Here is a 19,116-nt window from a genome sequence, read left to right as displayed (position 1 = left end):
TCACCTCATCACCTGCATATTTCCCATCAATTCGGACAACGTCGCTGTCGAGTGGGCCGACTCACTCCAGTGCATGTGCGAGTTGTACGCTTGATTCGGATCTCTGCCGACAATTTACTCCACACCGCGCTTGTTACGTGCGGGAGACGAAAGAAACGGCGGGCTAATAGCTAAAACCCTAAGCGATATGCCTAAGCAACGCCAAACTTGTACGCGGTGCAGCCAACGTCGGCAGAAGTGCGATCGAAGCAAGACTGGCAAGGCACCCTGCAGCCGATGCGTGCAGAACAATGAGGGCCACCTATGTAGCACTGTATGGAATGGCGGCTACGATCCGACTGTACACCGGAAGTATCCCAGGAAGACTTCGCCGAGTGCATCATGGCCTGCGAGCAGCGATACCGCATCCTCGCTGACCCCCCCTGCTTTGCCAACTGTTGATCAGCTCAAACTACCTGCATTGACCCCTGGTATGACTGCCTCCTCCCTTTGTAGACCGAGAGTTGCTTAGGACATCTCGACGCTGGCTGGCAAGATCCAGAGCACCTGCTGATCACTTCCACAGACATTCAAACCCCGTCCCGCACTCGAAATCAAACTCTCCCTTCGCGTTTTGGATCTCAGGGTGCGTTATCAGGCCCACTCTCAGCTGTCGGACCAGAGGCTTTGTCAGCAGGCGCCTCGCAGTTTCCAGAGATCAACATCGGAGCACTCATCTCAGAGAGAGATGTATCAACCGTCCCATTACTGGATCAAGAATCCCACAACATACGATCCCGAGACGGCCCATTTCATGAAAGAATGGGGACGGCGTCGAACTCTGTCGGCTGCTATTCGCCCGCTGCAAGGGCCGTAGAGACAGTACAAATGCAGTCATTGCTTCCACCAGTGGACAAGATATTAGCGATCGTAAACTATCACGATCAGTACTTGTCGTATTGGGGCGGTGGCCTGTATCATAGCCCTACTTTCAGGAAACAGATTGAAAAAGCGGCCAACCAGTCTAACAAGCTCGACTTAACCGTTGTAGATTGGCGATGGACCGGCCTGCTTTTCTCTATCCTCTCCTCTGGTCTCATATCATCACCAGAAGGCGTATCGCTCGAATGGGGCTTCACCATCGAGGAAAAGGTTCGATTATCACGACTGTGGGGTGCTGCGACAGTAACCTCGCTGAACCTTGGCGACTACACATCGCAGTATCATCTGAACTCCATACAAGCGATCATGAATCTGCACGGGTTCGAGCACCTTGTTGGCTCTTCAAACCAATGGGCCGCGTTGCGTAGTGTCGCCATGGTCATCGCACAAGGGCTAAATCTACACCGACTCAGCCCACATCCCGACGACCAGAGGCTACCGTACCTCGATGAGAAACAGAAAGAAGCGTTCATCGAACGCGAGATGGGACGCCGTGTTTGGTACGCTGCAGCCACCCAGGAATGGTTATCCTCTAGCTCTCAGACTTTTCCGGGATACACCATTCAGCGGAAGCACTTCACCACTTCGCAGCCGGCCTCATTCGACGAGGATACCATCTCGCCCGTAGAGGAAGGCACACCCACTTTCGCTGTGCTTGCCAATTACTTCTTTGAGCACGCGTACTTGCTTTTGCAGTTTGGAGACGCCATACTCGAGGCCGAGACCTTGGATGATCAAGGTAGGTACGATTTGATCTTGAAGTGGGATGGTGAACTGCGATCGAGCTACGCCGACCGGATTCCCAAGTGTCTTTCACATAAAACAGCCCTGCAACCTAACTGGCCGAGATGGGTCGGTCGAGCACGAAGACTGCTCGAGGCATCGTGCAGCCACAAGATCATCATGATTCACCAAAGCTTCTTGAACAAGAGCTACAAAGACCCTCGATACACGTACAGCCGCTGGGCGTGTTCGACCGCCGCAAAGCATGTACTCTCACTGTATCAAAAGCGGGAACCTGACGAGCCACAATTCTGGGTTGAGCAAGCTTTCGCCATCACCGCCGGTATATGCCTCGTCCTTGATCTGTTTCACCGTACCGAGATCAATGCAGAAGCCCAGGAGTATCTTGTCTACGTCAAACAAGCCGTCAGCTACCTGGCCTCGTTTCCAACCAGCTCAGTCGCCAATCACGGTGTGCGAGTTTTGACCTCGCTGTTGCAGGAATACACCAAGAATTTCGACACTGCAAAAGGCATCGCACAAGCAAAGCACAATGCTGCTCGAGCTTCAGCTACTCCAATGCCGCGTCAGACAACTGGCATCGATAGTACCTCAGTTGCCGAGGCTGGCCTCATGCCTCCAAACGTAACCATGAACCCTGATCTTCTTCTGCCAACCGACGCGACATCCGCGTTCAACTTTGACACCGACATGATGGAGTTTGAGAATCTACTGGATAGTCTTCCGGGTGACATGGGCGTCGATACTGGCGCGTTCTACGACGGGATAATGTCCGCATCCAATGGACCGTTCAATGGAATATGGTGAATCTGAGGTTGCTTCATGACCCTTATCAGCAAAGATTGGACTGCGAGCATGGAAGAGCAGACGAGTACATTGAGGGGTGTCAGCGTTGCGCGCAGTTGCCGAGGCAAAGTGACCCCACTACCTAACGTCGATCTCCCATTGAACCATCCACCATGGTTCGGTTATTTGCGACGAAACGTAAACTCTGTACTGCCGCAGACTATCAGCAAACTGATGTATCAAAATCGCGCAACATGAAGGCCATCCTTATTGACCGTTTCGTTACAGTACGCGTCAACACCCTCTACTCAGACAACGCTCACTCACATCTCAGGATCTCGCAAGCATTCGCGCTCAAGACGCGCCTTCTCCAGAACCCAAGTCATCTAAAGCTATCCATGTGAAAATCACCCACGCAGCAATCACCCACGTCGATCTCCTGTACGCTCAGGGCCTGCACCAGAACAACAAGCGGCACGTCCAGCCCCCTTTCATCCTAGGCACAGAATTCTCCGGCATCGTCACAGCAGCGCCAAGCACCTCGTCTTTAAAGCCCGGCACGCGCGTTTTTGGCGGCGGGCTGGGGTCGTTCGCGCAGGAGATCTGCGTTGATGAGGCGAGCGTGCGGCGCGTGCCAGACCAGTGGAGCAATGCAGAGGCGTGTGCGGTGGGTGCGAGTGGCGCGGTGAGTTATGGTGCGCTGGTAGGCGTGGCACAGGTCAAAGCTGGTGAGACGGTGCTAGTGCTGGGCGCGAGCGGGGGGTTGGGCGTGATGGCGGTGCAGATTGCAAAAGCGCTTGGGGCGAGGGTGGTGGCTGTTGTTGGGAATGCGGAGAAGGCAGAGATGATCAGGGGGATTGGGGCGGATGGGGTTGTGGATTATCACGATGAGAAATGGGAAGATAAGGTCAAGGCGCTGACGCCGGGTAAGCAGGGCGTTGAAGTGGTGTACGATGGGATTGGTGCTGTGGAGAGTGGGTTGAAGTGTTTGAAGTACAGAGGGAGACTTGTTATTGTGGGGTTTGCGGCAAGAGGAGGAAAGATGGAGAATGTTAGAGCGAATCGCATATTGTTGAAGAGTGCTATGGTGCACGGCTATGTAAGTCTCATACCGTTTCTCTCTATTGCTTCTACTGACTGGGAACAGCGTTTTGGTGAAGATGGAAGAAATGACCCTCAGAGGACACAGGATGTTTGGAATGGCTTCATGAGTCTCGTGGACAGTGGGAAGATCAAGCCAGTGATTTACAAAGAGGAGTACAAAGGCCTAGAAGCGGTATCGAAAGCGTTGGAGGACGCAAAGAACCACAAAGCATGGGGACGGGCGGTTCTGACGATCGACGGCAATGCAGAGAAAGAGCTTAGCCAACGACAAGCAAAGTTGTGACACGGGACAAATAAAGTTTGCGTTCTACAGACCTCGGCTTGGCATGTGTTGGGAATTCACTTTCTATACGAGCGATAAGACAACCCTTGACGATGGTGTCATTGTTAGATTGGACTGCCTTTGGGATTCGTGACCGCTCCGATGGGTTGATGACAGGTACCACCTACGGCTCCAATCATTATAGAGGGTACGAAGAACCGATTGTCATCCACCAGAGCCCAGCCATCTCAATTCAATGACTCGAGACATCACCTCCGATCGGCAGACCACAACAGATATTGCACTGCAACTCCCAGCCCTAAGATCGAAAATCCCCCAACCAAGGGCCCAAACGAGGCAATCCAATCCATAATGCCGCCCAAATAAGCAATACAGTGCTCTCGGCGTAGCTGCATATGCACGCCATGCTGTCCTTGTCTCTGTGGCCCGCCGCAAGTAGCCATGACGTCAGGCGTTAAACAGCGTTCCTGCGCACCACCGGCCCGCTGCCGCAGCTCCCCACGCGCGGCGAGCAGCTGCCCCTGCAAGCTCCAATTGCACACCGCCAGCTGTACAAGCATGTCATTCCGCATGGCTTCCGAGTGTCTGGAGCGTGGGTCTGGGGAGATCGTGAGGTGCGCTGGCTGTCTTGTGCGTTGGGGTGAAGTTTCGTTCTTAAGGTTTTGGGGGGCTGCTGCGTTGTTGGGTTGAGTTGAGATACGATACAATGACTTTGACGGGCACTTCTGTAGGTGTAGATGAAGGAATTGTAAGTAGAGACGCTAATATACTGGATAGGTTTGCGGCGACGATTCGAAAGACGTTCTGCAGGGTGTTGTGTACACATTGCTGGATGTCTTTGATGCCACCCGGGATTTATACCAGACATTGACGAACAAAGACAAGAGGGACCATGAGCTTAAGCTCCGATCGAAGGGGTATCCTGTTTCGAGGAAGCTGGAGTTTATTGATGACGCGGAGATCAACGGCAATCGAGCCATCTTGACGGACAAGCTTGCTCTGTTGCGAAAATACGAGGACGGCCTTCGCGATTTTGGATCCGATTTTGCTGTCGGGGATGGTTGGTCTTACTATGCCACTCACGCGGTCACGAGCTGATGTTGTTAGCATTGTCGCATGTTTCCCTCCAGTCTCAGGTGATCAAACTTCAGGGCGTGCTACTCACCACCTTCCTTTATGGTCCAACGTCCGACGAGCCAATACAGCAGCAGCTATCAAGGATCGATGCGGCATCACACGATGCGGCAACGACAGCAGTAGATATCCTGGACGCGTTCCAGCATCGTCTACAAGCTGAGCTTCGAGCCAGTAACGCCTCGAGATCTCGTAGAGGCTCCTTGCGTGCGCCGTCTATGCCGGGGTCGTTCCATCAAGATGAGCCATCGACAACCCTCGTGACTTACCGGGAGCCGCCGCGAGTCCGACCAGGCAGCCCAGTGAACACAACGATTTTTACCAGAGGCGGACCTGAGCCAACCGAGTCTGACAGGAGGTCCTTGACATTATACAGCGCACCCACAACCACTAATTCGCTGTTCTGTCCGTACGCGCAAGATCTCGAGCGACACCGCTCCCAGCAGCTAAGCCAAAGCATTATGGACGCCCCCACGCCATCGTGTCCAGACTGCCGACGCACCCTGCACCTATCCCCGGGAAAGGCGTGGGAGATACTAAAGAACGACACCGGCTACGAGCGGTGTTTCCAGATCTCCAACCGCTTCGTGGTCAAATGCCACCGCAGCGGCCCTGACGCCGGCTACGCGTGTATCCTGTGTTCGCGCGCGGCCGACGACGTGACGATCTGTGGTGACGTCAAAGCGCTCGTGAAGCACATGTGCGAGGACCACAAGTCATCTGAGCTCAAGGCCGAAGAGGATATCACGGAGGTCGTGGAGCTGGCTCTGGGAGAGCGGCGAAGAGATAGTGGACTTAGTCACTCCACATCGCGTAGTAGTAGGAGGAGTGCTAGCGTGTCCTCGCGCCGGCGCGGCAGCAGGCCGTATGTGAATGAGCGCGAGGTGGAGGCGATAGAAGTTAGATTGCCGAGACGAGGTGCATGAAGCCACATCTTCAGCAGTGGATTCTAGCGTGTGGTTGGCTCGAGCACGGCGGACCTTGAAGCCAGAGACTGATGCTGCGAGCAAATAGCATATGTGAACTGCTCTATTCCACTCAGACTCTCTAAACTACGGCTCCTTCTCGCAAGGCTCTGTTGCTGTGCGACATCGCTTGTTCTGCTCCAAGCATCAACCCCAACACACCCTCTTCCCGTCCCAAGCGTCTACTCCTGCACGTCTCCCCATCATCACACTACACCGCCTGCACCAACCACGCCCTTTCTCGCCAAGTCTCTCACCAGTGTACGAAAGCGGACAATGCCTCGCCCAGCAATCGACACCTCTTCTCCAACATACCGCTTCAAGTAATACCAAACTTCCGAAAAACCGGGACCTGGCATCTACCACGCACGACACTACGGCAACATTCGATCTGTGCAGACGCGCAGCTCCAGTTCGGGTGCGGTTGATACACGCGCTGACCATTGCCTGCTTTGGGTTTAGCGTCGATCCGGTTTGGGTTTAGACGCACCCTGATCTGGTCGGCGGTTGTCGTGCTGATGCATGGCAGCGGCGCAGACCTGCTTCTGATGCGCAATCAGCTCCCTGGCGTGCGCTGCCAGGGAACGGTCAGAGTCAGTTGGGAAGCATGTTGCGAAATGCAGCATCTGCATGGGAGATGCCGCGTGGTGGGTGGGCTTGCTGTTCTGGGGCAGTGGTAGTGGAACAGCGGAGATGGTCGGTGGTCTGGGCTCAGCCGCTCAGCAGAGCCGCATCAGACCAGACACTCGGAGGTCTTCAGGTTTACAGGTCGAAGGACTCGGGTTGAGTTGCGTTTGGCTGCTAGATCGGAGTCGGTTAGCGTGGTTCTGGTCGCGTGTGGGGAAGCTCTGGTGTCGACTCTCTTCCGCCGACACAGCTCCACCCAAGCTTTGCAGCCGAAACCGAGGCCCCTCGACGGTTGTATAGAGAAATGAGGCTCAAATCGCAATGTTTGATCACAGGCTGAACGCCTTTGCTAATTGTTTGCTCACGGTACAGAAACAGCAAGATGACTACAGCCTCCCAACAAATCCCCGCTGTCGTGAGACCTCTAGTCAGCGAGCGCGCAAAGAAGACTCTTGATATCGTATGTAGTTGTGTCACGTGCAGGTGTCGAGTATACTGACAGATATCCAGGTTGAGAAGTTTGTCAACGAAGAGTGCATCCCCGCAGATGCCGTGTACAAAGCACAGCTGGGCCAGGGCCCTGGCCGCTGGTGCTATCCGCCCGTCATGGACGACTTGAAAGCCAAAGCGAAAGCGCTCGGGCTGTGGAATATGTTCCTCGCAAAGGGCCACTACAAAGAGGGCGCCGGCTTCACGAACCTCGAGTACGGCCTGATGTGCGAGCAGTTCGGCCGCTGCGTAACCGCCTCTGAGGCGACGAACAACGCCGCGCCCGACACAGGCAACATGGAGCTGCTGGCCAAGTATGGCACCGAAGCGCAGAAGAAACAGTGGCTGGAACCGCTGCTGCGTGGCGACATTCGGAGCTGCTATGTCATGACCGAGCCGGACGCGGCGTGCAGCGACGCAACCAACGTCCGACTCAGCATCAAGCGCGACGGCGACAGCTACGTGCTCAACGGCCAGAAGTGGTGGATCAGCGGCGCCGGCAACCCGCGCTGCGCCGTCTACATTGTCCTGGGCAAGACCGACCCCAACCACACCGACAAGCACAAGCAGCAGTCCATCATCATCGTGCCCTCCAACACCCCCGGTATCGAGGTCAAGCGCATGCTCTCCGTCTACGGCTACGACGCCGCCCCGCACGGCCACGCCCACCTCGTCTTCACAAACGTCCGCGTCCCCGCCGCCAACATCGTGCTCGGCGAGGGCCGCGGCTTCGAGGTCATGCAGGGCCGCATGGGCCCCGGCCGCATCCACCACTGCATGCGCTCCATCGGCGCCGTACGCGCCCCTCCGTGTCTATCTGTATCCGTGCTAACCCCCCTCCCAGGCCGAAGAAGCCCTCCGCTGGCTCCTCACCCGCGCCAACGCCGCACACAAGACCCCCTTCGGCAGCCCCCTCGCCTCACAAGGCGTAATCCGCTCCTGGACCGCGTCCTCGCGCCTCTCCATCAGCGCCGCGCGCCTAACGGTCCTCAACGCCGCCGCCGCCATCGACGCCGGCAGCGCCAAATCCGCACTCGCCGACATCGCCGCCGCGAAGATCTTCGTGCCGCAGGTCGCCCTCGAGGTTATCGATCGCGCGGTGCAGATCCACGGCGCCGAGGGCGTGGGCCAGGATACCCCGCTCGCGGCTATGTGGGCGCATGCGCGCACCGTGCGCATCGCGGATGGGCCCGATGAGGTGCATTTGGAGCAGTTGGGGCGCCGGGAGAATGGGCGCGCGGTGGAGGCGGCGGGGTTGCTGAGGTGGCAGGGGGAGCGGGCGGAGGCGCTGTTGGGGCAGTGGGGGGTCGCGGAGAGTGGGCCGTGTCCGACGGTGTATGCGAAGCTGTAGTACCTAGTAGGCAGGGGGAGCTGCTGGAGGTGGGTGTGTACTGTTTTTGGGCTGGTAGATGAGTCAGGATGGAGTTGTTCTGCCCGGCTCATACGCGTCCTGCGGTCACCACATCCCTCTCACCAGACTCACTCGAAGGACACTGAATGTAAATCTTGCATTGCAACAGCGTGCCTGAAAACTGCCACACAGTTGCCAAACGTAGCCTGTGTAGATAGCCTTGCAGTCCTCTACTTTCAAGAGACGTTACACAAATGAATCCGGAGCCGATCTGCCACTGTCCTCAACGTGCCTACTCCAAATAACAAGGAATCCCATAAACCACCGCAGCAGCCCCATTCAAATACCTCAAATAACACGCGCCCCTAGCCTCCCTTACCGCCTCACCGAGCCCCACACCCCTCCTACACGCCCCCCTCGCCTCGGCCTCGACCTCCTTGCCCTTGCCCTTCTTCTTCGCGCCCTTGCGCGGCGTCTTGCCCCTCGCCTTCCCCACCTCCACCGCCGCATCCGCCGCAGCCACGCTCTCGCCCCACAGCCCCCACACCTCGCCGACGCGCACCGCCAGGCGGTCGCAGTCTTTGTCCGTGACGTCCCACAGCATGCCGAGCACGGCGGGCGCGCCGGCGACGAGGTACGAGGCCAGCATGCCCGAGGGCTCGAAGACGCCGTTGGGCGAGAGGTGGGCGGAGGAGCAGCCGAAGAGGAGGGTTGTGGCGCAGGGCGGGTTGGTCGTGGGCTGTGCGTCGGGGAGTGTGTCGGGATGTGTATCGGGGGGTGGTGCTTCGGGGGTGTAGAGCCGGCGCACGGCTTTCTGCCGCACGAACTGCGCGCCGCTGCCGTGGCCGAAGTAGAGCAGCAACGGCTGCGTGCCGAGGGCGTTTGTGAACTCGGACTCCGTGGGCGGGCGGCCGTGGATGTGTTCCCAGGGGCCTGTGAGGGCGGAAAGGACGGGGGCTAGAGTTTTGGCGGTGTTGGGGAGGTCGTTGCCGGGGTTGAGGATGGCGGTGCCACCACAAGGGATGTAGTGGCCTGGGGCGGCGTCGGGGTTGGAGGAGGAGCGCAGGGAAAGCAGGCGCGAGCGCAGGGCTGCGAGGGAGGGGAGGCGGGTGATGGAGAGGGACTGCAGGCAGGGCAGGGACTCCCAGGGGAAGCCGTGCAGGGCGTTGTCGAGCATGAGGATGGTGTGAGGGGTGGATGGGGGTGTGCTGTGGGCAGCGCTGTGGTAGGCGCGCAGGGCGTCCTGGGTGGCGATGACCATGGCGTCAAAGTCGATCTCGTCGATGGGGTTGGCTTCGCCGTTGAATTGGAGGATGTCGACGACGAAGTAGATCAGGTCTGTGAGCTCTTCGTCGACATCGAGCTCCTCGCCTGCAATATCTCCAAGCCCGATGAACAGCTCTAGAACTCGGCTATCCAAAACGACCCGCTTCGGCTGCGCCTTCATGCTGCGGGATGGCAGGTGTCGATCCAGCACATCCTCAAAGGCCTTTCGGAACTTGGCAAGGAGTGTCGGCTGCCTAGGGTGCTGAGAGAAGACGCCCTTGAACCCGCCAAGCCAGATGTTTTCCATATTCACAAGGAGCTCGTGGAGACGTGTGTCAAGGGCTTCGCGCTCATCCCACCACTGCTGGCGTGCTTCTCTCGATGTCATGTCTTTTGCACCGCGCGTGCTGAAATCGCTCAGCTCGATGATTTCCTCCAAATCTCGCTTTCCGTCCTCAAACGTGAATTCGTCCTCGTCTAGATCGCGAGAGGCGTGGCGTGCAAGCGGCAAGCGAAGAACGAAAGGCGCCACACCAGCCTCGAAGCGTGTGACATACAGTTCATCCTGGGTCTCGTTGAGCCCAAGGGATATCGCGGTCCAAGACTCCGGGATGATGTCAATATACTCGTGCTGGAAGTCAGACGCGGAAGTCAGGCTGAAACTGGAGGCTTCCAGCAGCGGCCAGCGTAAGCACTCTTCGCGCGACATTAGCTCCTTCTCCGACTCGACGAACTCCTGTGCAAGCCTCATGGCGTTGCATTTGGGGATTTCTAGAATGGTTAGCTGTGATATGCACTTTAACGTGATGCAAAACCTACCACTGGTGTACGCAGCGTACAACGGGTGTACAGAACCGCGTGCTTCGGATACAGCTGAGAGCAGGACTGTAATATGCCCAAGCGCACTCGAGACCTGTTGGAACAAGTGATTTGAGCCGTGCGTAGCGGACAAAGCATGTACCTCGAGCAGATGCTCTCGTGCTTGGCGTAGCGTGTCCGTGAAATTGATCTTCGCGACAGCTGCTACCTTCTTGCCACGTCCGCCTTTCGCTTTGGGAGGCACAACGGGCGTAGCCTTGATCAAAGGTAGTCCTTCAGAGATTCTCCGATCTTTGGAACCAATAGCAGGAAACGCGATGGTGGATTCCGGGAGTGTGTTGAATGCAAAATCCGCTGCGATCTGCTGCGCGCTCTCTGCGAGCATCAACTTGAACTTTGCCCAAGTGTGCTGGATGTCTCGGTCAGCACCAACCTGGAGATCTTGCACTCTGCCGATGAGAGTGGTCGCCGCTTTGAGATTGTCTTGGAGCAAGTTCGCAAGCACGCCTCGATGGAGTACTTCAGCTTGGAAAGCACGCAGGGTCGTGCATTGATCCGCAGTGCTAACAGTTTCCGAGCTCGGGGCAGCGATCATACTCTTTGGTCGGCCTTTGGGAGCAGGTTTGGTGGTGCTCGTTGCACTTGCTGCACTTGACGCACCTGCCCGCGAACGGGTTCCGGTAGCAGACCTTGCACCTGCGCGGGAGGTCGGTCTTGAGACAGGCTTTGCTGCAGGTCTCTGGGCTTTGGAAGGTGCTGGTACCTTGGTAGTTTTGGCCGCGGAGCTTTCAAGGCTCATACCAGCAATTTGCGAAGCAAGCGAGTCGAGGTCCGGATGTATGGCGCCCAAGGATGTGATGTATGCCGGGCTAGAAAGATCATTGAGAAGCTGCTCCAACACCTGGTAGGAGGCAATCTCTTCCTCGAAGTCGCCAGTGTGATGATGCACTCTTGCCACAGCTGAGTAGTATGCTGCAACAGATAAACACTTGCGGTCTGAGGGCTCACCCAGGGCCTGCAGCAGTGGCCCAGCTTTATCAGGCCGACCACTTTGCGCCCAGCATGCCGCTTGCCAGCTTGCATTGTCGGTCATCAGAGACGGCGAGCGTGTAGCCCGCGCAACTTTCTCCGCCTGCTCGGCAACATAAATCGCCTCGTGCAGCAGACCTTGGTTTGCGAAGACTTGTGAGTGCTGCATTAGCCCACGGTATAGTGAAGGAACCATGAACCAGAAGTCTGCACCTGCCAGGGCGTCATGAGTGTTGGACGAGACGACAGGCACTCCCTTGTCATCGCGCATGGTTGTTAACGGATCGATCCCTGATTTGCTAGCATCTGCTGTTGATGCTTCACTCTCAGCAAATGCTGCTTTCTGTGCATTAACTTTGGACTCGAGTGCCGCCCACATACGACGGTTGAGCGTGACGCATTGTTTAGCATATCTTGCAGCCTCTTTGTGAGAACCTTTCGAAGCAGCAAGGAGGGAGTAGACGTAACAGGCATCAGCCAAGATGCTGTTGTACCGCACTCGCTGTGATACCGTAGCTGAGGACTGTGACAACTCCAGGAACAGAGCATCATCGCGCGCAATAGATTCGGCCGCAGATAGGATGGATGCACTAGTAAAGTCAGTAACCTGATTCCAGTCGAGATACTGCGAGCACATACCACTTGTCAGTGTTGCCAATGCGGAACAGGTATTCCGCATACGCTGTATGCCATCTCAACTTGGATTCTGTCGACACTGTCTGTCGGTTGATGAGGATCTCGGCCTTTGCCAGCGATAGGCCGGCTTTGCCAGTGTATCCAAGACGGAGAAATTGGGAGGCGAGCGCTGCAAGGCTGCAAACAAGGTCTGAGGAATCCTTGTTGTTCTGCAGCTCGAACACTGTCACCAAAAGATGCAGCACAGGCAGGGCAAGATATTCTTCGCCTTTGGCATTGAGCCAATCGACACACGCTCTGATGTCTTGTATCCAGCTATCGACGTCCCCAATGCGCTCGATCAAGGCAGTCCAACTAGAAGCAGATTTGGCAAGGAACTCCCAAGTTGCAAAACATTGTCGCAAAGTCTCGGGTGGAGGTATGGCCTGCTGCATCGCCATCTTGAAGCCGTAGAGTGCGCCTAGGTGATCCTTGAGTTTGGACAGGCCCTCATCATCTGCAAGATCCATCGCAGCGATGTTATCCAGTGAGCTGTCGTGTGGTAAGAGGTCGTGCGAAATGACCTGTGGATGGTCTTGCGAGAGCTGCAGAAGAATAATCATGGCCCTAAGGCGGCGTACAGGGAAGCGTTCAAAGCTGTAGCTCCCGAGAACTTTATCTGCCAGCGCCCTGATGGAGTGATTGAGATTCGCGTCCCATTGTCGATGTTTGGAAAGTGTCTTGGAGAACAAATATAGTTGCCACTCCAGGATTGCCCCTCGGATGTCCGGCTGCAAGTATGCATCATCGTAGTACGCAGACTCGCTGGCACGCTTAACGCCATGAGTGAGATACGAACGGTGAAGAGCCTTGAGTAGTCTGCCTAGGGTGCTGAAGGTCCCGTCCCCTTCGAATACTGTCTGGAGAGAGTGCAGCGCGACGCTCTCCGCGAGCGTTTGGTCGCTGGAGTAGATGTGATATCCAATGCATCGACCAAAAGCCTTGCGAGAATCACCAGCCTTCTGGGCACTATCCAACGCTTCGCCGAGCCGCTCAAGTTTCATGGCCAGGTGGCCTGCCTCTTGTTGAGCTTCCGAGCCCTCTGCTACCAAGTCAATCGAACGCCGCATAGCCACCAATAGAAGTTCTGGGTCAATAGCGGCAGCCTTCCGTAGTTGCAGATATGTGTTCCAGTACGCGTTGGAGAGTTTGACGAGGCACGATGCGGCCACTTCTCCAGCCTGTGGACCGGTCACCACGTCGTTCTCATACTCTTCGCCAATCCTCCGAAGTAAGTAACAGCAGTCCTGAAGAATTACGTCCAATTCAGACCAGAGTTCTGGGCTGCTGGTCGACCGCTTGCAGCATGTGAGCACAGATTCAACAATACTCTTCGTGCATTTCCACGCCATGTTGATACGGTCTTGGTGCCGCCGCTGAGGATCCGACTCGGGCTCTGCCATGCTTCTGCGTCCGATGAACCTTGCGGAGAAGTGCACGCTTGCAGCAACCATGGAGATGGCGCGAGCCTGGACCGCGATATCTTCTGAACTGAGGGATCGAGTGGTCAAACCTGCGGCGAGCGATCTCGTTGCAGCGCGTCTCAGCGCGTTGGCCTCCATGAAGAGGGAGTCGAGATCGGTAGACGATCCGCCCAAGCTTCCTTGCAAGGCCTTCAGGGCGATGGTTATGGCTTCCTCGAGGCCAGGCCTGTCTTCCCCTTTGTTCGCAGCCTCTAGCGAGACGGTTGCTATGCGGACCAGTCGACATGCCTGTTTTGCTGCAGAGCTTGTCGATGAAGCACTTGCATCAGGAGCACTCAGGTAGCGCAACGCTTCGTCAGACAGCCCCGCGGCTTGCGCCAGAGTGCAGAGCGTCTTGGTGATGAGTGCGGAAGGGGCGGAGGCGCCAGGTGTCAGAATCTGCTGGCCCAGGAGTTCTGTGCTCAGTGACTTTGCCAGGGCATAATTGTCCACGAGCGACAGCTTCGAGCGCCGAGCAAAGGCAGCCACACACTTTGCAAAAGGCTCCACAAGCTCGCGTTCTTCGTTGCTCTTATGCTGAGCCAGATGCCACCACTTTCTCCGTATTGTGAAGGCGAGGTGTTGTAGGCGGAGAACGATCTCGGGCGATGGCTGGGCCGGCACTCCATCCTCGAGGGACGAGATGCTGGGGCATAGCGAGAGGATCGTCTGTGCGAGGGACTCGAGCTGGCGGGCGGCTTTCGACGCGCCGGCCGGTGTGCTCGCGAGTTGTTGGAGGAGATTGGCGGGGGACGAATTGTTCGCCAGCTGCAGGTGGACCCACGAGGCTTCGATGACAGGTGCCTTCTTTAATCTCGCGATGACGCGCAATGTGTAGGTTTGGAGGTTTGCGACGATGGGCAGCGCGGGGCTGGACGGGTCGATGGGCCCAAAGTGCAGCAGCGACGCGAGGCTCTCCTTCTCTGCAGCCACACTCGACTGCACACCCGGCTTCTTGACGGCTGCAGTGGCATCCTTGGCCTCGACATGGCCCAGGAAGACGTCCAGCCTCCGCTTCACCAGACGGATCTCCTTGACGGCCAGGCTGTCCAGCCCCAGCGCCACCAGCTTGCCGATGAGCGCCAGGACGCCACTCTCCAGCTGCAGCTCCTGCCCATCCTTTCCCACGACCTTCTTGGCTTCCGCGGTGCCTAGGTATGCGAATGCCGCCCTCGCGCACTCTGCCGTGGCGACCACGCCGGCGTCGGGCCCTGATGTGGATGAGGCCGCGGACGAAGGGCGTGCGGATGTCGGATTCCGCTGAGCGTTGGTGGCCTGCGGGACGGAGCGCTCCTTCAGGGCTTTCTGGGTGGCCGGCGGGCGGGCAGCCTTGCGCGTCGCGGGGTCGCTGGGGGCGGGCTTCGGGGCTCGCGCGGGCGGGGCGAACCCGTGGGTCTTCAGGGCGTCGGCGAGCGTCTTCAGGGCCAGATTGGCAGCCTCGGTGGCCAGAATGTACTTTTCTCGCGGCAGCAGCGCCGCTGGCTCTGCCTTGGGCGCATCCCTGCCCGCTGCAGCCTTCGCCGCGTCGGCCTTGCGCCTCAGCGCGCCGGGCACCTTCACGCCCACATTCTCCTTCTGCACCGGCTCATCCTGCCGCCGGCTCAGCAGGTCGCGCAGTGTGTTGACCGTCGTGTCTGTACATGACGTCGTTGCTCCGAGGTCGCTCTTGACGCTGTCGATGCGAATGCGCGCGGGCTCCAGGGAGGCGGCCATTAGTCGGGCTCTATTAGGGCAGCGTGCCTGCGCGCTTAGGTCTATTCAAAGAGACAAAAGATATGAGCGCAAGAGGCGCAAAGTCGCACAGTCGCAAGTCGCACAAGTGACATGGGACGCGAACCACAACCGCCCAAACAAACAAATCGATAAGCGTGTTGACCGTGTCGGCCCTAGCCGCCTAGCGTCACGCGGCAGGGTCCCGGGTTTGAGTGCACCGAGGCGCGTCCATCATCGACCCCACATCCAGCACGCGATCTGCTCGCACTTCGGCACGTTTAGCTGTCCATTCAGGATGGACGTGTTGGTGATAGTCATAAACGTCATTCCTCCATGATCATGCTCGTTGTACACAATGACAGACAGCAATGCCGACTATGACCTGTCGCAGCCAATCACGTCGACCTCGGGCCTACGACAAGGGCTGGCTGGATACGGCGATCCTCACTTCTCTCTGTTCCTGCGTAAGGTCTTCATCAAGGCCCTAGGATACGGCGAAGACGCCCTCTCTCGGCCCATCATCGGCATCATCAATACGTACAGCGGCTTCAATCCTTGTATGCTGATTCCGATTGAGACCAACATCAGCTAAACTCCACAGGCCATGGAAACACTCCACAGCTCATCGAGGCCGCCAAAAGAGGCGTGCAGCTGGCAGGAGGGCTGGCAATCGACTTCCCTACCATCAGCGTTGCAGAGTCCTTCTCGGCGCCCACCAGCATGTTTCTGCGCAATCTGATGAGCATGGACACCGAGGAGATGATTCGCGCCCAGCCTGTGGACGCCTGCATCATGATAGGAGGTGAGGGTGAAATCTCACACACCTTGCTCTAATACTAATCGAACAGGGTGTGACAAGACCGTCCCAGCACAGATCATGGGTGGCATATCTGCAAACAAGCCCGTATTGCCACTGATCACTGGCCCAATGTCGACCGGAAGCTATCATGGGAAGCGCATTGGTGCTTGCACCGACTGTCGCAACAACTGGGCTTCCTTCCGCGCGGGGCAGATCGAGATTGAGGAGATTGCTGATATCAACGAAGAGCTGGCGCCTACCGTAGGTGGTCTTGCATTGTACTGTCGCAGCAACTGACATCTTCAGGTCGGCACCTGCGGTGTTATGGGGACTGCTAGTACGATGGCATGCCTAACAGCTGCTCTTGGTTTAATGCCACTGAAGGGAGCAAGTGCTCCGGCGGTATCAGCAGCCCGTCTACGCATAGCAGAAGAGACCGGCCGCAACGCAGTCGCAGTTGCGGCAGCTAAACGGACGCCTCAAGTTATCTTGTCCCGAGACTCTTTCCTCAACGCAATCACTGTGCTTCAGGCGATCGGCGGCAGCACCAACGGGATAGTCCATCTGCTTGCTATCGTCAATAGGCACCCTGAGCTCGAAGGAGCCTTGACTCTCAAAGACATCGACGACGTGGGAAGGACCACACCACTCATCGTAGATCTCAAGCCCAGTGGGGACAACTACATGACCGACTTTCACAACGCGGGTGGCATGCTCGCCTTGTTGCATACGCTGCGCCCGCTCCTCCACCTCTCCGCCATGACAATCAGCGGGCAGACGCTTGGCGAGGTTCTCGACGCAACTCCGTTCAAGACATTCGCCTACTCGACGTCCATCATCCGGCCTCTCTCAAACCCCCTCTCGTCGTCCTCAAGCCTCGTCGTCCTCTACGGCAACCTCGCCCCTCAGGGCAGCGTGATGAAAGCCTCGGCCTCCAAGGACCGCGCGCTTTTGTCGCACTCCGGGCCGGCGGTGGTCTTCCGCAACGCAGCAGATCTCGCCCAGCGTATTGATTCACCAGACCTCGACGTGACACCTTCGTCAGTTCTCGTGCTGCAGAACATCGGCCCGCTCGGGTATCCAGGCATGCCGGAGGCAGGACTCATCCCCATACCGCGGAAGCTCAGCCGAGAAGGCGTGGTCGACATGCTGCGGATCAGCGACGGGAGGATGAGCGGCACGGCAGGTGGCACAATAGCACTGCACGTGTCGCCCGAGTCTGCCCTGCCAGAGAGCGTGCTGGGCGTTGTTCAGGACGGGGATCAGATTACGTGCGACGTGGGGCAGCGGAGCCTGAGACTCGACGTTGCGGATGCTGAGATCGAGCGGAGATTGCAGGAGAGACGGGACTTGCTGCTGGGGACTCAGCATGCACCCCCGCAGCCCTCGGTCTTGTCGGAGCGCGCAACCAAGAGGGGCTATCGCGGGCTGTACGAGAGGACGGTCAATCAGGCACACGAGGGCGCCGACTTTGACTTTTTGACTGCAGGCGGCCCGAAACCTTCATCTTGAAAGTTTAATGTCAATCATCAGCATGTGGATCATGTGGGGTCTCTCCAATCAGCGCAGTGATAATTCCCGACATAAGTCCTAATATAAGCTGACGCGGTACGACCTGTTCGACCTCCGTCAGACAACCCCGCCATCGACAACCTCCACAATGCCTCGTTTGAAAACCTTTGTGCGATGTGACCACGACGTAGTAGACACCATGCTAACTCACCCAGATCCAAGTGCTCCTGCTCGCCCTGATATCTCCCTGGCTGTACGAACGCTACATCACGCTCTCCACGCTCGTCACCAACCGGCCCTCCGCGTTCCAGAACCTGAACACCTTCAAGAGCCATGACGTCCTCTTCCGCGATGAACTGCGCAACTGCGAAGACGTGATCGTCGAGAAGAGCCTGGGCATTGCGTTTATCAGCTGCGACCCGGGCCGCGACCAGTGGAACACGGTGATGGTACGCCCTTGCCTCTGGCCGAGAAAAAAACCCCGTATTAACGGATAACTCAGGGCACCTTTGCACCCGAAAAACCAAACACCGCCGCCGGCATCTACACCTACGACTACGCGACCCCGTCCCTCTCTCCGACCCAGCGCCTCACCCACCTGCCCATCGACGAACCAGACCTGCACCCACTCGGCCTCGCCTTCGACGCCGCCTCCTCAACCCTCTACATCGCGAACCACGCGCGCCACCGCCCGTCGCACATCCTAATCCTGCACGTCGACCTCGCCGCGCAGCCCTACACCACGACGCTGATCGCGCACCTCACACACCCCCTCCTGCACGCCCCCAACGCCATCCTCTCCCTCGGCGGCGGCGAATTGCTAGTTACCAACGACCACGCCCTCCGCGCGAGGCGGTCGAAGCTGCTCAGCAGCCTGGAAACCTTCTCGGGCGCTCCGGGCGGGAGCGTGGTGCACATCGCGACCCGGACACCGCGCACCGCCCGCGTAGTCGCCCGCGTGCCGTTCGCGAACGGGATCGTCGCGCTGAACGAGAGCGCGGTGGTGGTTGCGTCGTCGGCGCGGGGGGCGCTGTACGTGTTTGCGCGCGAGCGGGACGAGGAAGGGGGGTTCGCGCTAAGGCTGCACAAGACAGTGAGAGTCGGTGCCGCGGTGGATAACCTCAGCACCGACGGCGATGTGGTGCTGGCGGCGGGGCATCCGTGGGCGCTGGGCTTGATGGGGGTCGCGCGGCGGCGGGCGGGGTGCGTGGTTGACGGGAGTGAGGTGGAGCGGGAGGCGTGTGGGTGCGAGGCAGCGAGTTGGGCGGCGGAGTGGAGCGAGGCGGGGGGACTGCGGGAGGTGTTTCGGGATGATGGAAGGGGGTTTTGCAGTAGTAGTTCGATGGTGAGGGATGGGGTGCGGGGCGTGGGGATTGTGAGTGGGCTGTATGAGAGGGGGATACTGGTGTTTGAGCCGTAGGGTACGATATGATATG

The 19,116-nt window shown here is 57.9% G+C and overlaps 7 protein-coding genes across 7 annotated transcripts; 6 read left to right on the top strand and 1 right to left on the bottom strand.

Annotated features, from left to right (window-relative positions):
• The first annotated feature begins 81 nt into the window (after nt 1-81).
• Nucleotides 82-2,926, top strand: C7974DRAFT_225652 (uncharacterized protein). Its single transcript, XM_046137262.1, has 3 exons — nt 82-470; nt 566-2,738; nt 2,786-2,926. Exons 1-2 carry the CDS (start codon nt 188-190, stop codon nt 2,470-2,472), a joined length of 2,190 nt encoding a protein of 729 aa, XP_045994540.1. The 5' UTR covers nt 82-187; the 3' UTR covers nt 2,473-2,738; nt 2,786-2,926.
• Nucleotides 2,706-4,131, top strand: C7974DRAFT_457930 (zeta-crystallin; the record flags this gene model as incomplete). The annotated part of the gene is made up of 3 exons (XM_046146070.1): nt 2,706-2,738; nt 2,786-3,550; nt 3,599-4,131. The coding sequence occupies 3 exons, from the start codon at nt 2,706-2,708 to the stop codon at nt 3,836-3,838; spliced, it is 1,038 nt and encodes a 345-aa protein (XP_045994539.1). The 3' UTR covers nt 3,839-4,131.
• A 413-nt stretch (nt 4,132-4,544) lies between these two features.
• C7974DRAFT_415300 (uncharacterized protein) lies at nt 4,545-5,898 on the top strand (the record flags this gene model as incomplete). Its single annotated transcript, XM_046143883.1, has 3 exons — nt 4,545-4,565; nt 4,616-4,898; nt 4,946-5,898. 3 exons carry the CDS (start codon nt 4,545-4,547, stop codon nt 5,896-5,898), a joined length of 1,257 nt encoding a protein of 418 aa, XP_045994538.1.
• Nucleotides 5,899-6,835: 937 nt separating this feature from the next.
• C7974DRAFT_225649 (acyl-CoA dehydrogenase/oxidase) lies at nt 6,836-8,774 on the top strand. Its single transcript, XM_046137261.1, has 3 exons — nt 6,836-7,024; nt 7,075-7,848; nt 7,898-8,774. Exons 1-3 carry the CDS (start codon nt 6,947-6,949, stop codon nt 8,402-8,404), a joined length of 1,359 nt encoding a protein of 452 aa, XP_045994537.1. The 5' UTR covers nt 6,836-6,946; the 3' UTR covers nt 8,405-8,774.
• Nucleotides 8,244-15,504, bottom strand: C7974DRAFT_426280 (peptidase family C50-domain-containing protein). Its single transcript, XM_046144514.1, has 3 exons — nt 12,158-15,504; nt 10,490-12,108; nt 8,244-10,441 (listed from the first exon to the last, which is right to left on the bottom strand). Exons 1-3 carry the CDS (start codon nt 15,367-15,369, stop codon nt 8,697-8,699), a joined length of 6,576 nt encoding a protein of 2,191 aa, XP_045994536.1. The 5' UTR covers nt 15,370-15,504; the 3' UTR covers nt 8,244-8,696.
• Nucleotides 15,505-15,615: 111 nt separating this feature from the next.
• C7974DRAFT_398816 (dihydroxy-acid/6-phosphogluconate dehydratase) lies at nt 15,616-17,762 on the top strand. Its single transcript, XM_046142352.1, has 4 exons — nt 15,616-15,926; nt 15,971-16,171; nt 16,218-16,429; nt 16,475-17,762. The coding sequence occupies exons 1-4, from the start codon at nt 15,725-15,727 to the stop codon at nt 17,678-17,680; spliced, it is 1,821 nt and encodes a 606-aa protein (XP_045994535.1). The 5' UTR covers nt 15,616-15,724; the 3' UTR covers nt 17,681-17,762.
• Nucleotide 17,763: 1 nt separating this feature from the next.
• Nucleotides 17,764-19,100, top strand: C7974DRAFT_426278 (uncharacterized protein; the record flags this gene model as incomplete). The annotated part of the gene is made up of 3 exons (XM_046144513.1): nt 17,764-17,849; nt 17,896-18,129; nt 18,183-19,100. The coding sequence occupies exons 1-3, from the start codon at nt 17,829-17,831 to the stop codon at nt 19,098-19,100; spliced, it is 1,173 nt and encodes a 390-aa protein (XP_045994534.1). The 5' UTR covers nt 17,764-17,828.
• Between the last annotated feature and the right edge of the window lie 16 nt (nt 19,101-19,116).

The sequence above is a fragment of the Boeremia exigua genome (assembly GCF_020726555.1).
Source record: "Boeremia exigua strain MPI-SDFR-AT-0100 chromosome Unknown C7974scaffold_9, whole genome shotgun sequence".
In the NCBI taxonomy this organism is placed as follows: Eukaryota; Fungi; Ascomycota; class Dothideomycetes; order Pleosporales; family Didymellaceae; genus Boeremia; species Boeremia exigua.
Note: the sequence above shows the minus strand (reverse complement) of the source record. Positions and strands in the feature narration are given on the sequence as shown.

Bases quoted from the DNA above. Each gene is read 5' to 3' on its own strand.
- C7974DRAFT_225652 (XM_046137262.1), top strand. From the start codon at position 188: ATGCCTAAGCAACGCCAAACTTGTACGCGGTGCAGCCAACGTCGGCAG. The intron at 471-565 runs GTATGACTGCCT...TCACTTCCACAG, and splicing joins ACTACCTGCATTGACCCCTG to ACATTCAAACCCCGTCCCGC.
- C7974DRAFT_398816 (XM_046142352.1), top strand. From the start codon at position 15,725: ATGACAGACAGCAATGCCGACTATGACCTGTCGCAGCCAATCACGTCG. The intron at 15,927-15,970 runs GTATGCTGATTC...TAAACTCCACAG, and splicing joins GTACAGCGGCTTCAATCCTT to GCCATGGAAACACTCCACAG. The intron at 16,172-16,217 runs GTGAGGGTGAAA...CTAATCGAACAG, and splicing joins CGCCTGCATCATGATAGGAG to GGTGTGACAAGACCGTCCCA.
- C7974DRAFT_225649 (XM_046137261.1), top strand. From the start codon at position 6,947: ATGACTACAGCCTCCCAACAAATCCCCGCTGTCGTGAGACCTCTAGTC. The intron at 7,025-7,074 runs GTATGTAGTTGT...ACAGATATCCAG, and splicing joins CAAAGAAGACTCTTGATATC to GTTGAGAAGTTTGTCAACGA. The intron at 7,849-7,897 runs GTACGCGCCCCT...CCCCCCTCCCAG, and splicing joins GCATGCGCTCCATCGGCGCC to GCCGAAGAAGCCCTCCGCTG.
- C7974DRAFT_426280 (XM_046144514.1), bottom strand. From the start codon at position 15,369: ATGGCCGCCTCCCTGGAGCCCGCGCGCATTCGCATCGACAGCGTCAAG. The intron at 12,109-12,157 runs GTATGTGCTCGC...TGACTTTACTAG, and splicing joins ATTGGCAACACTGACAAGTG to TGCATCCATCCTATCTGCGG. The intron at 10,442-10,489 runs GTAGGTTTTGCA...TAACCATTCTAG, and splicing joins GTACGCTGCGTACACCAGTG to AAATCCCCAAATGCAACGCC.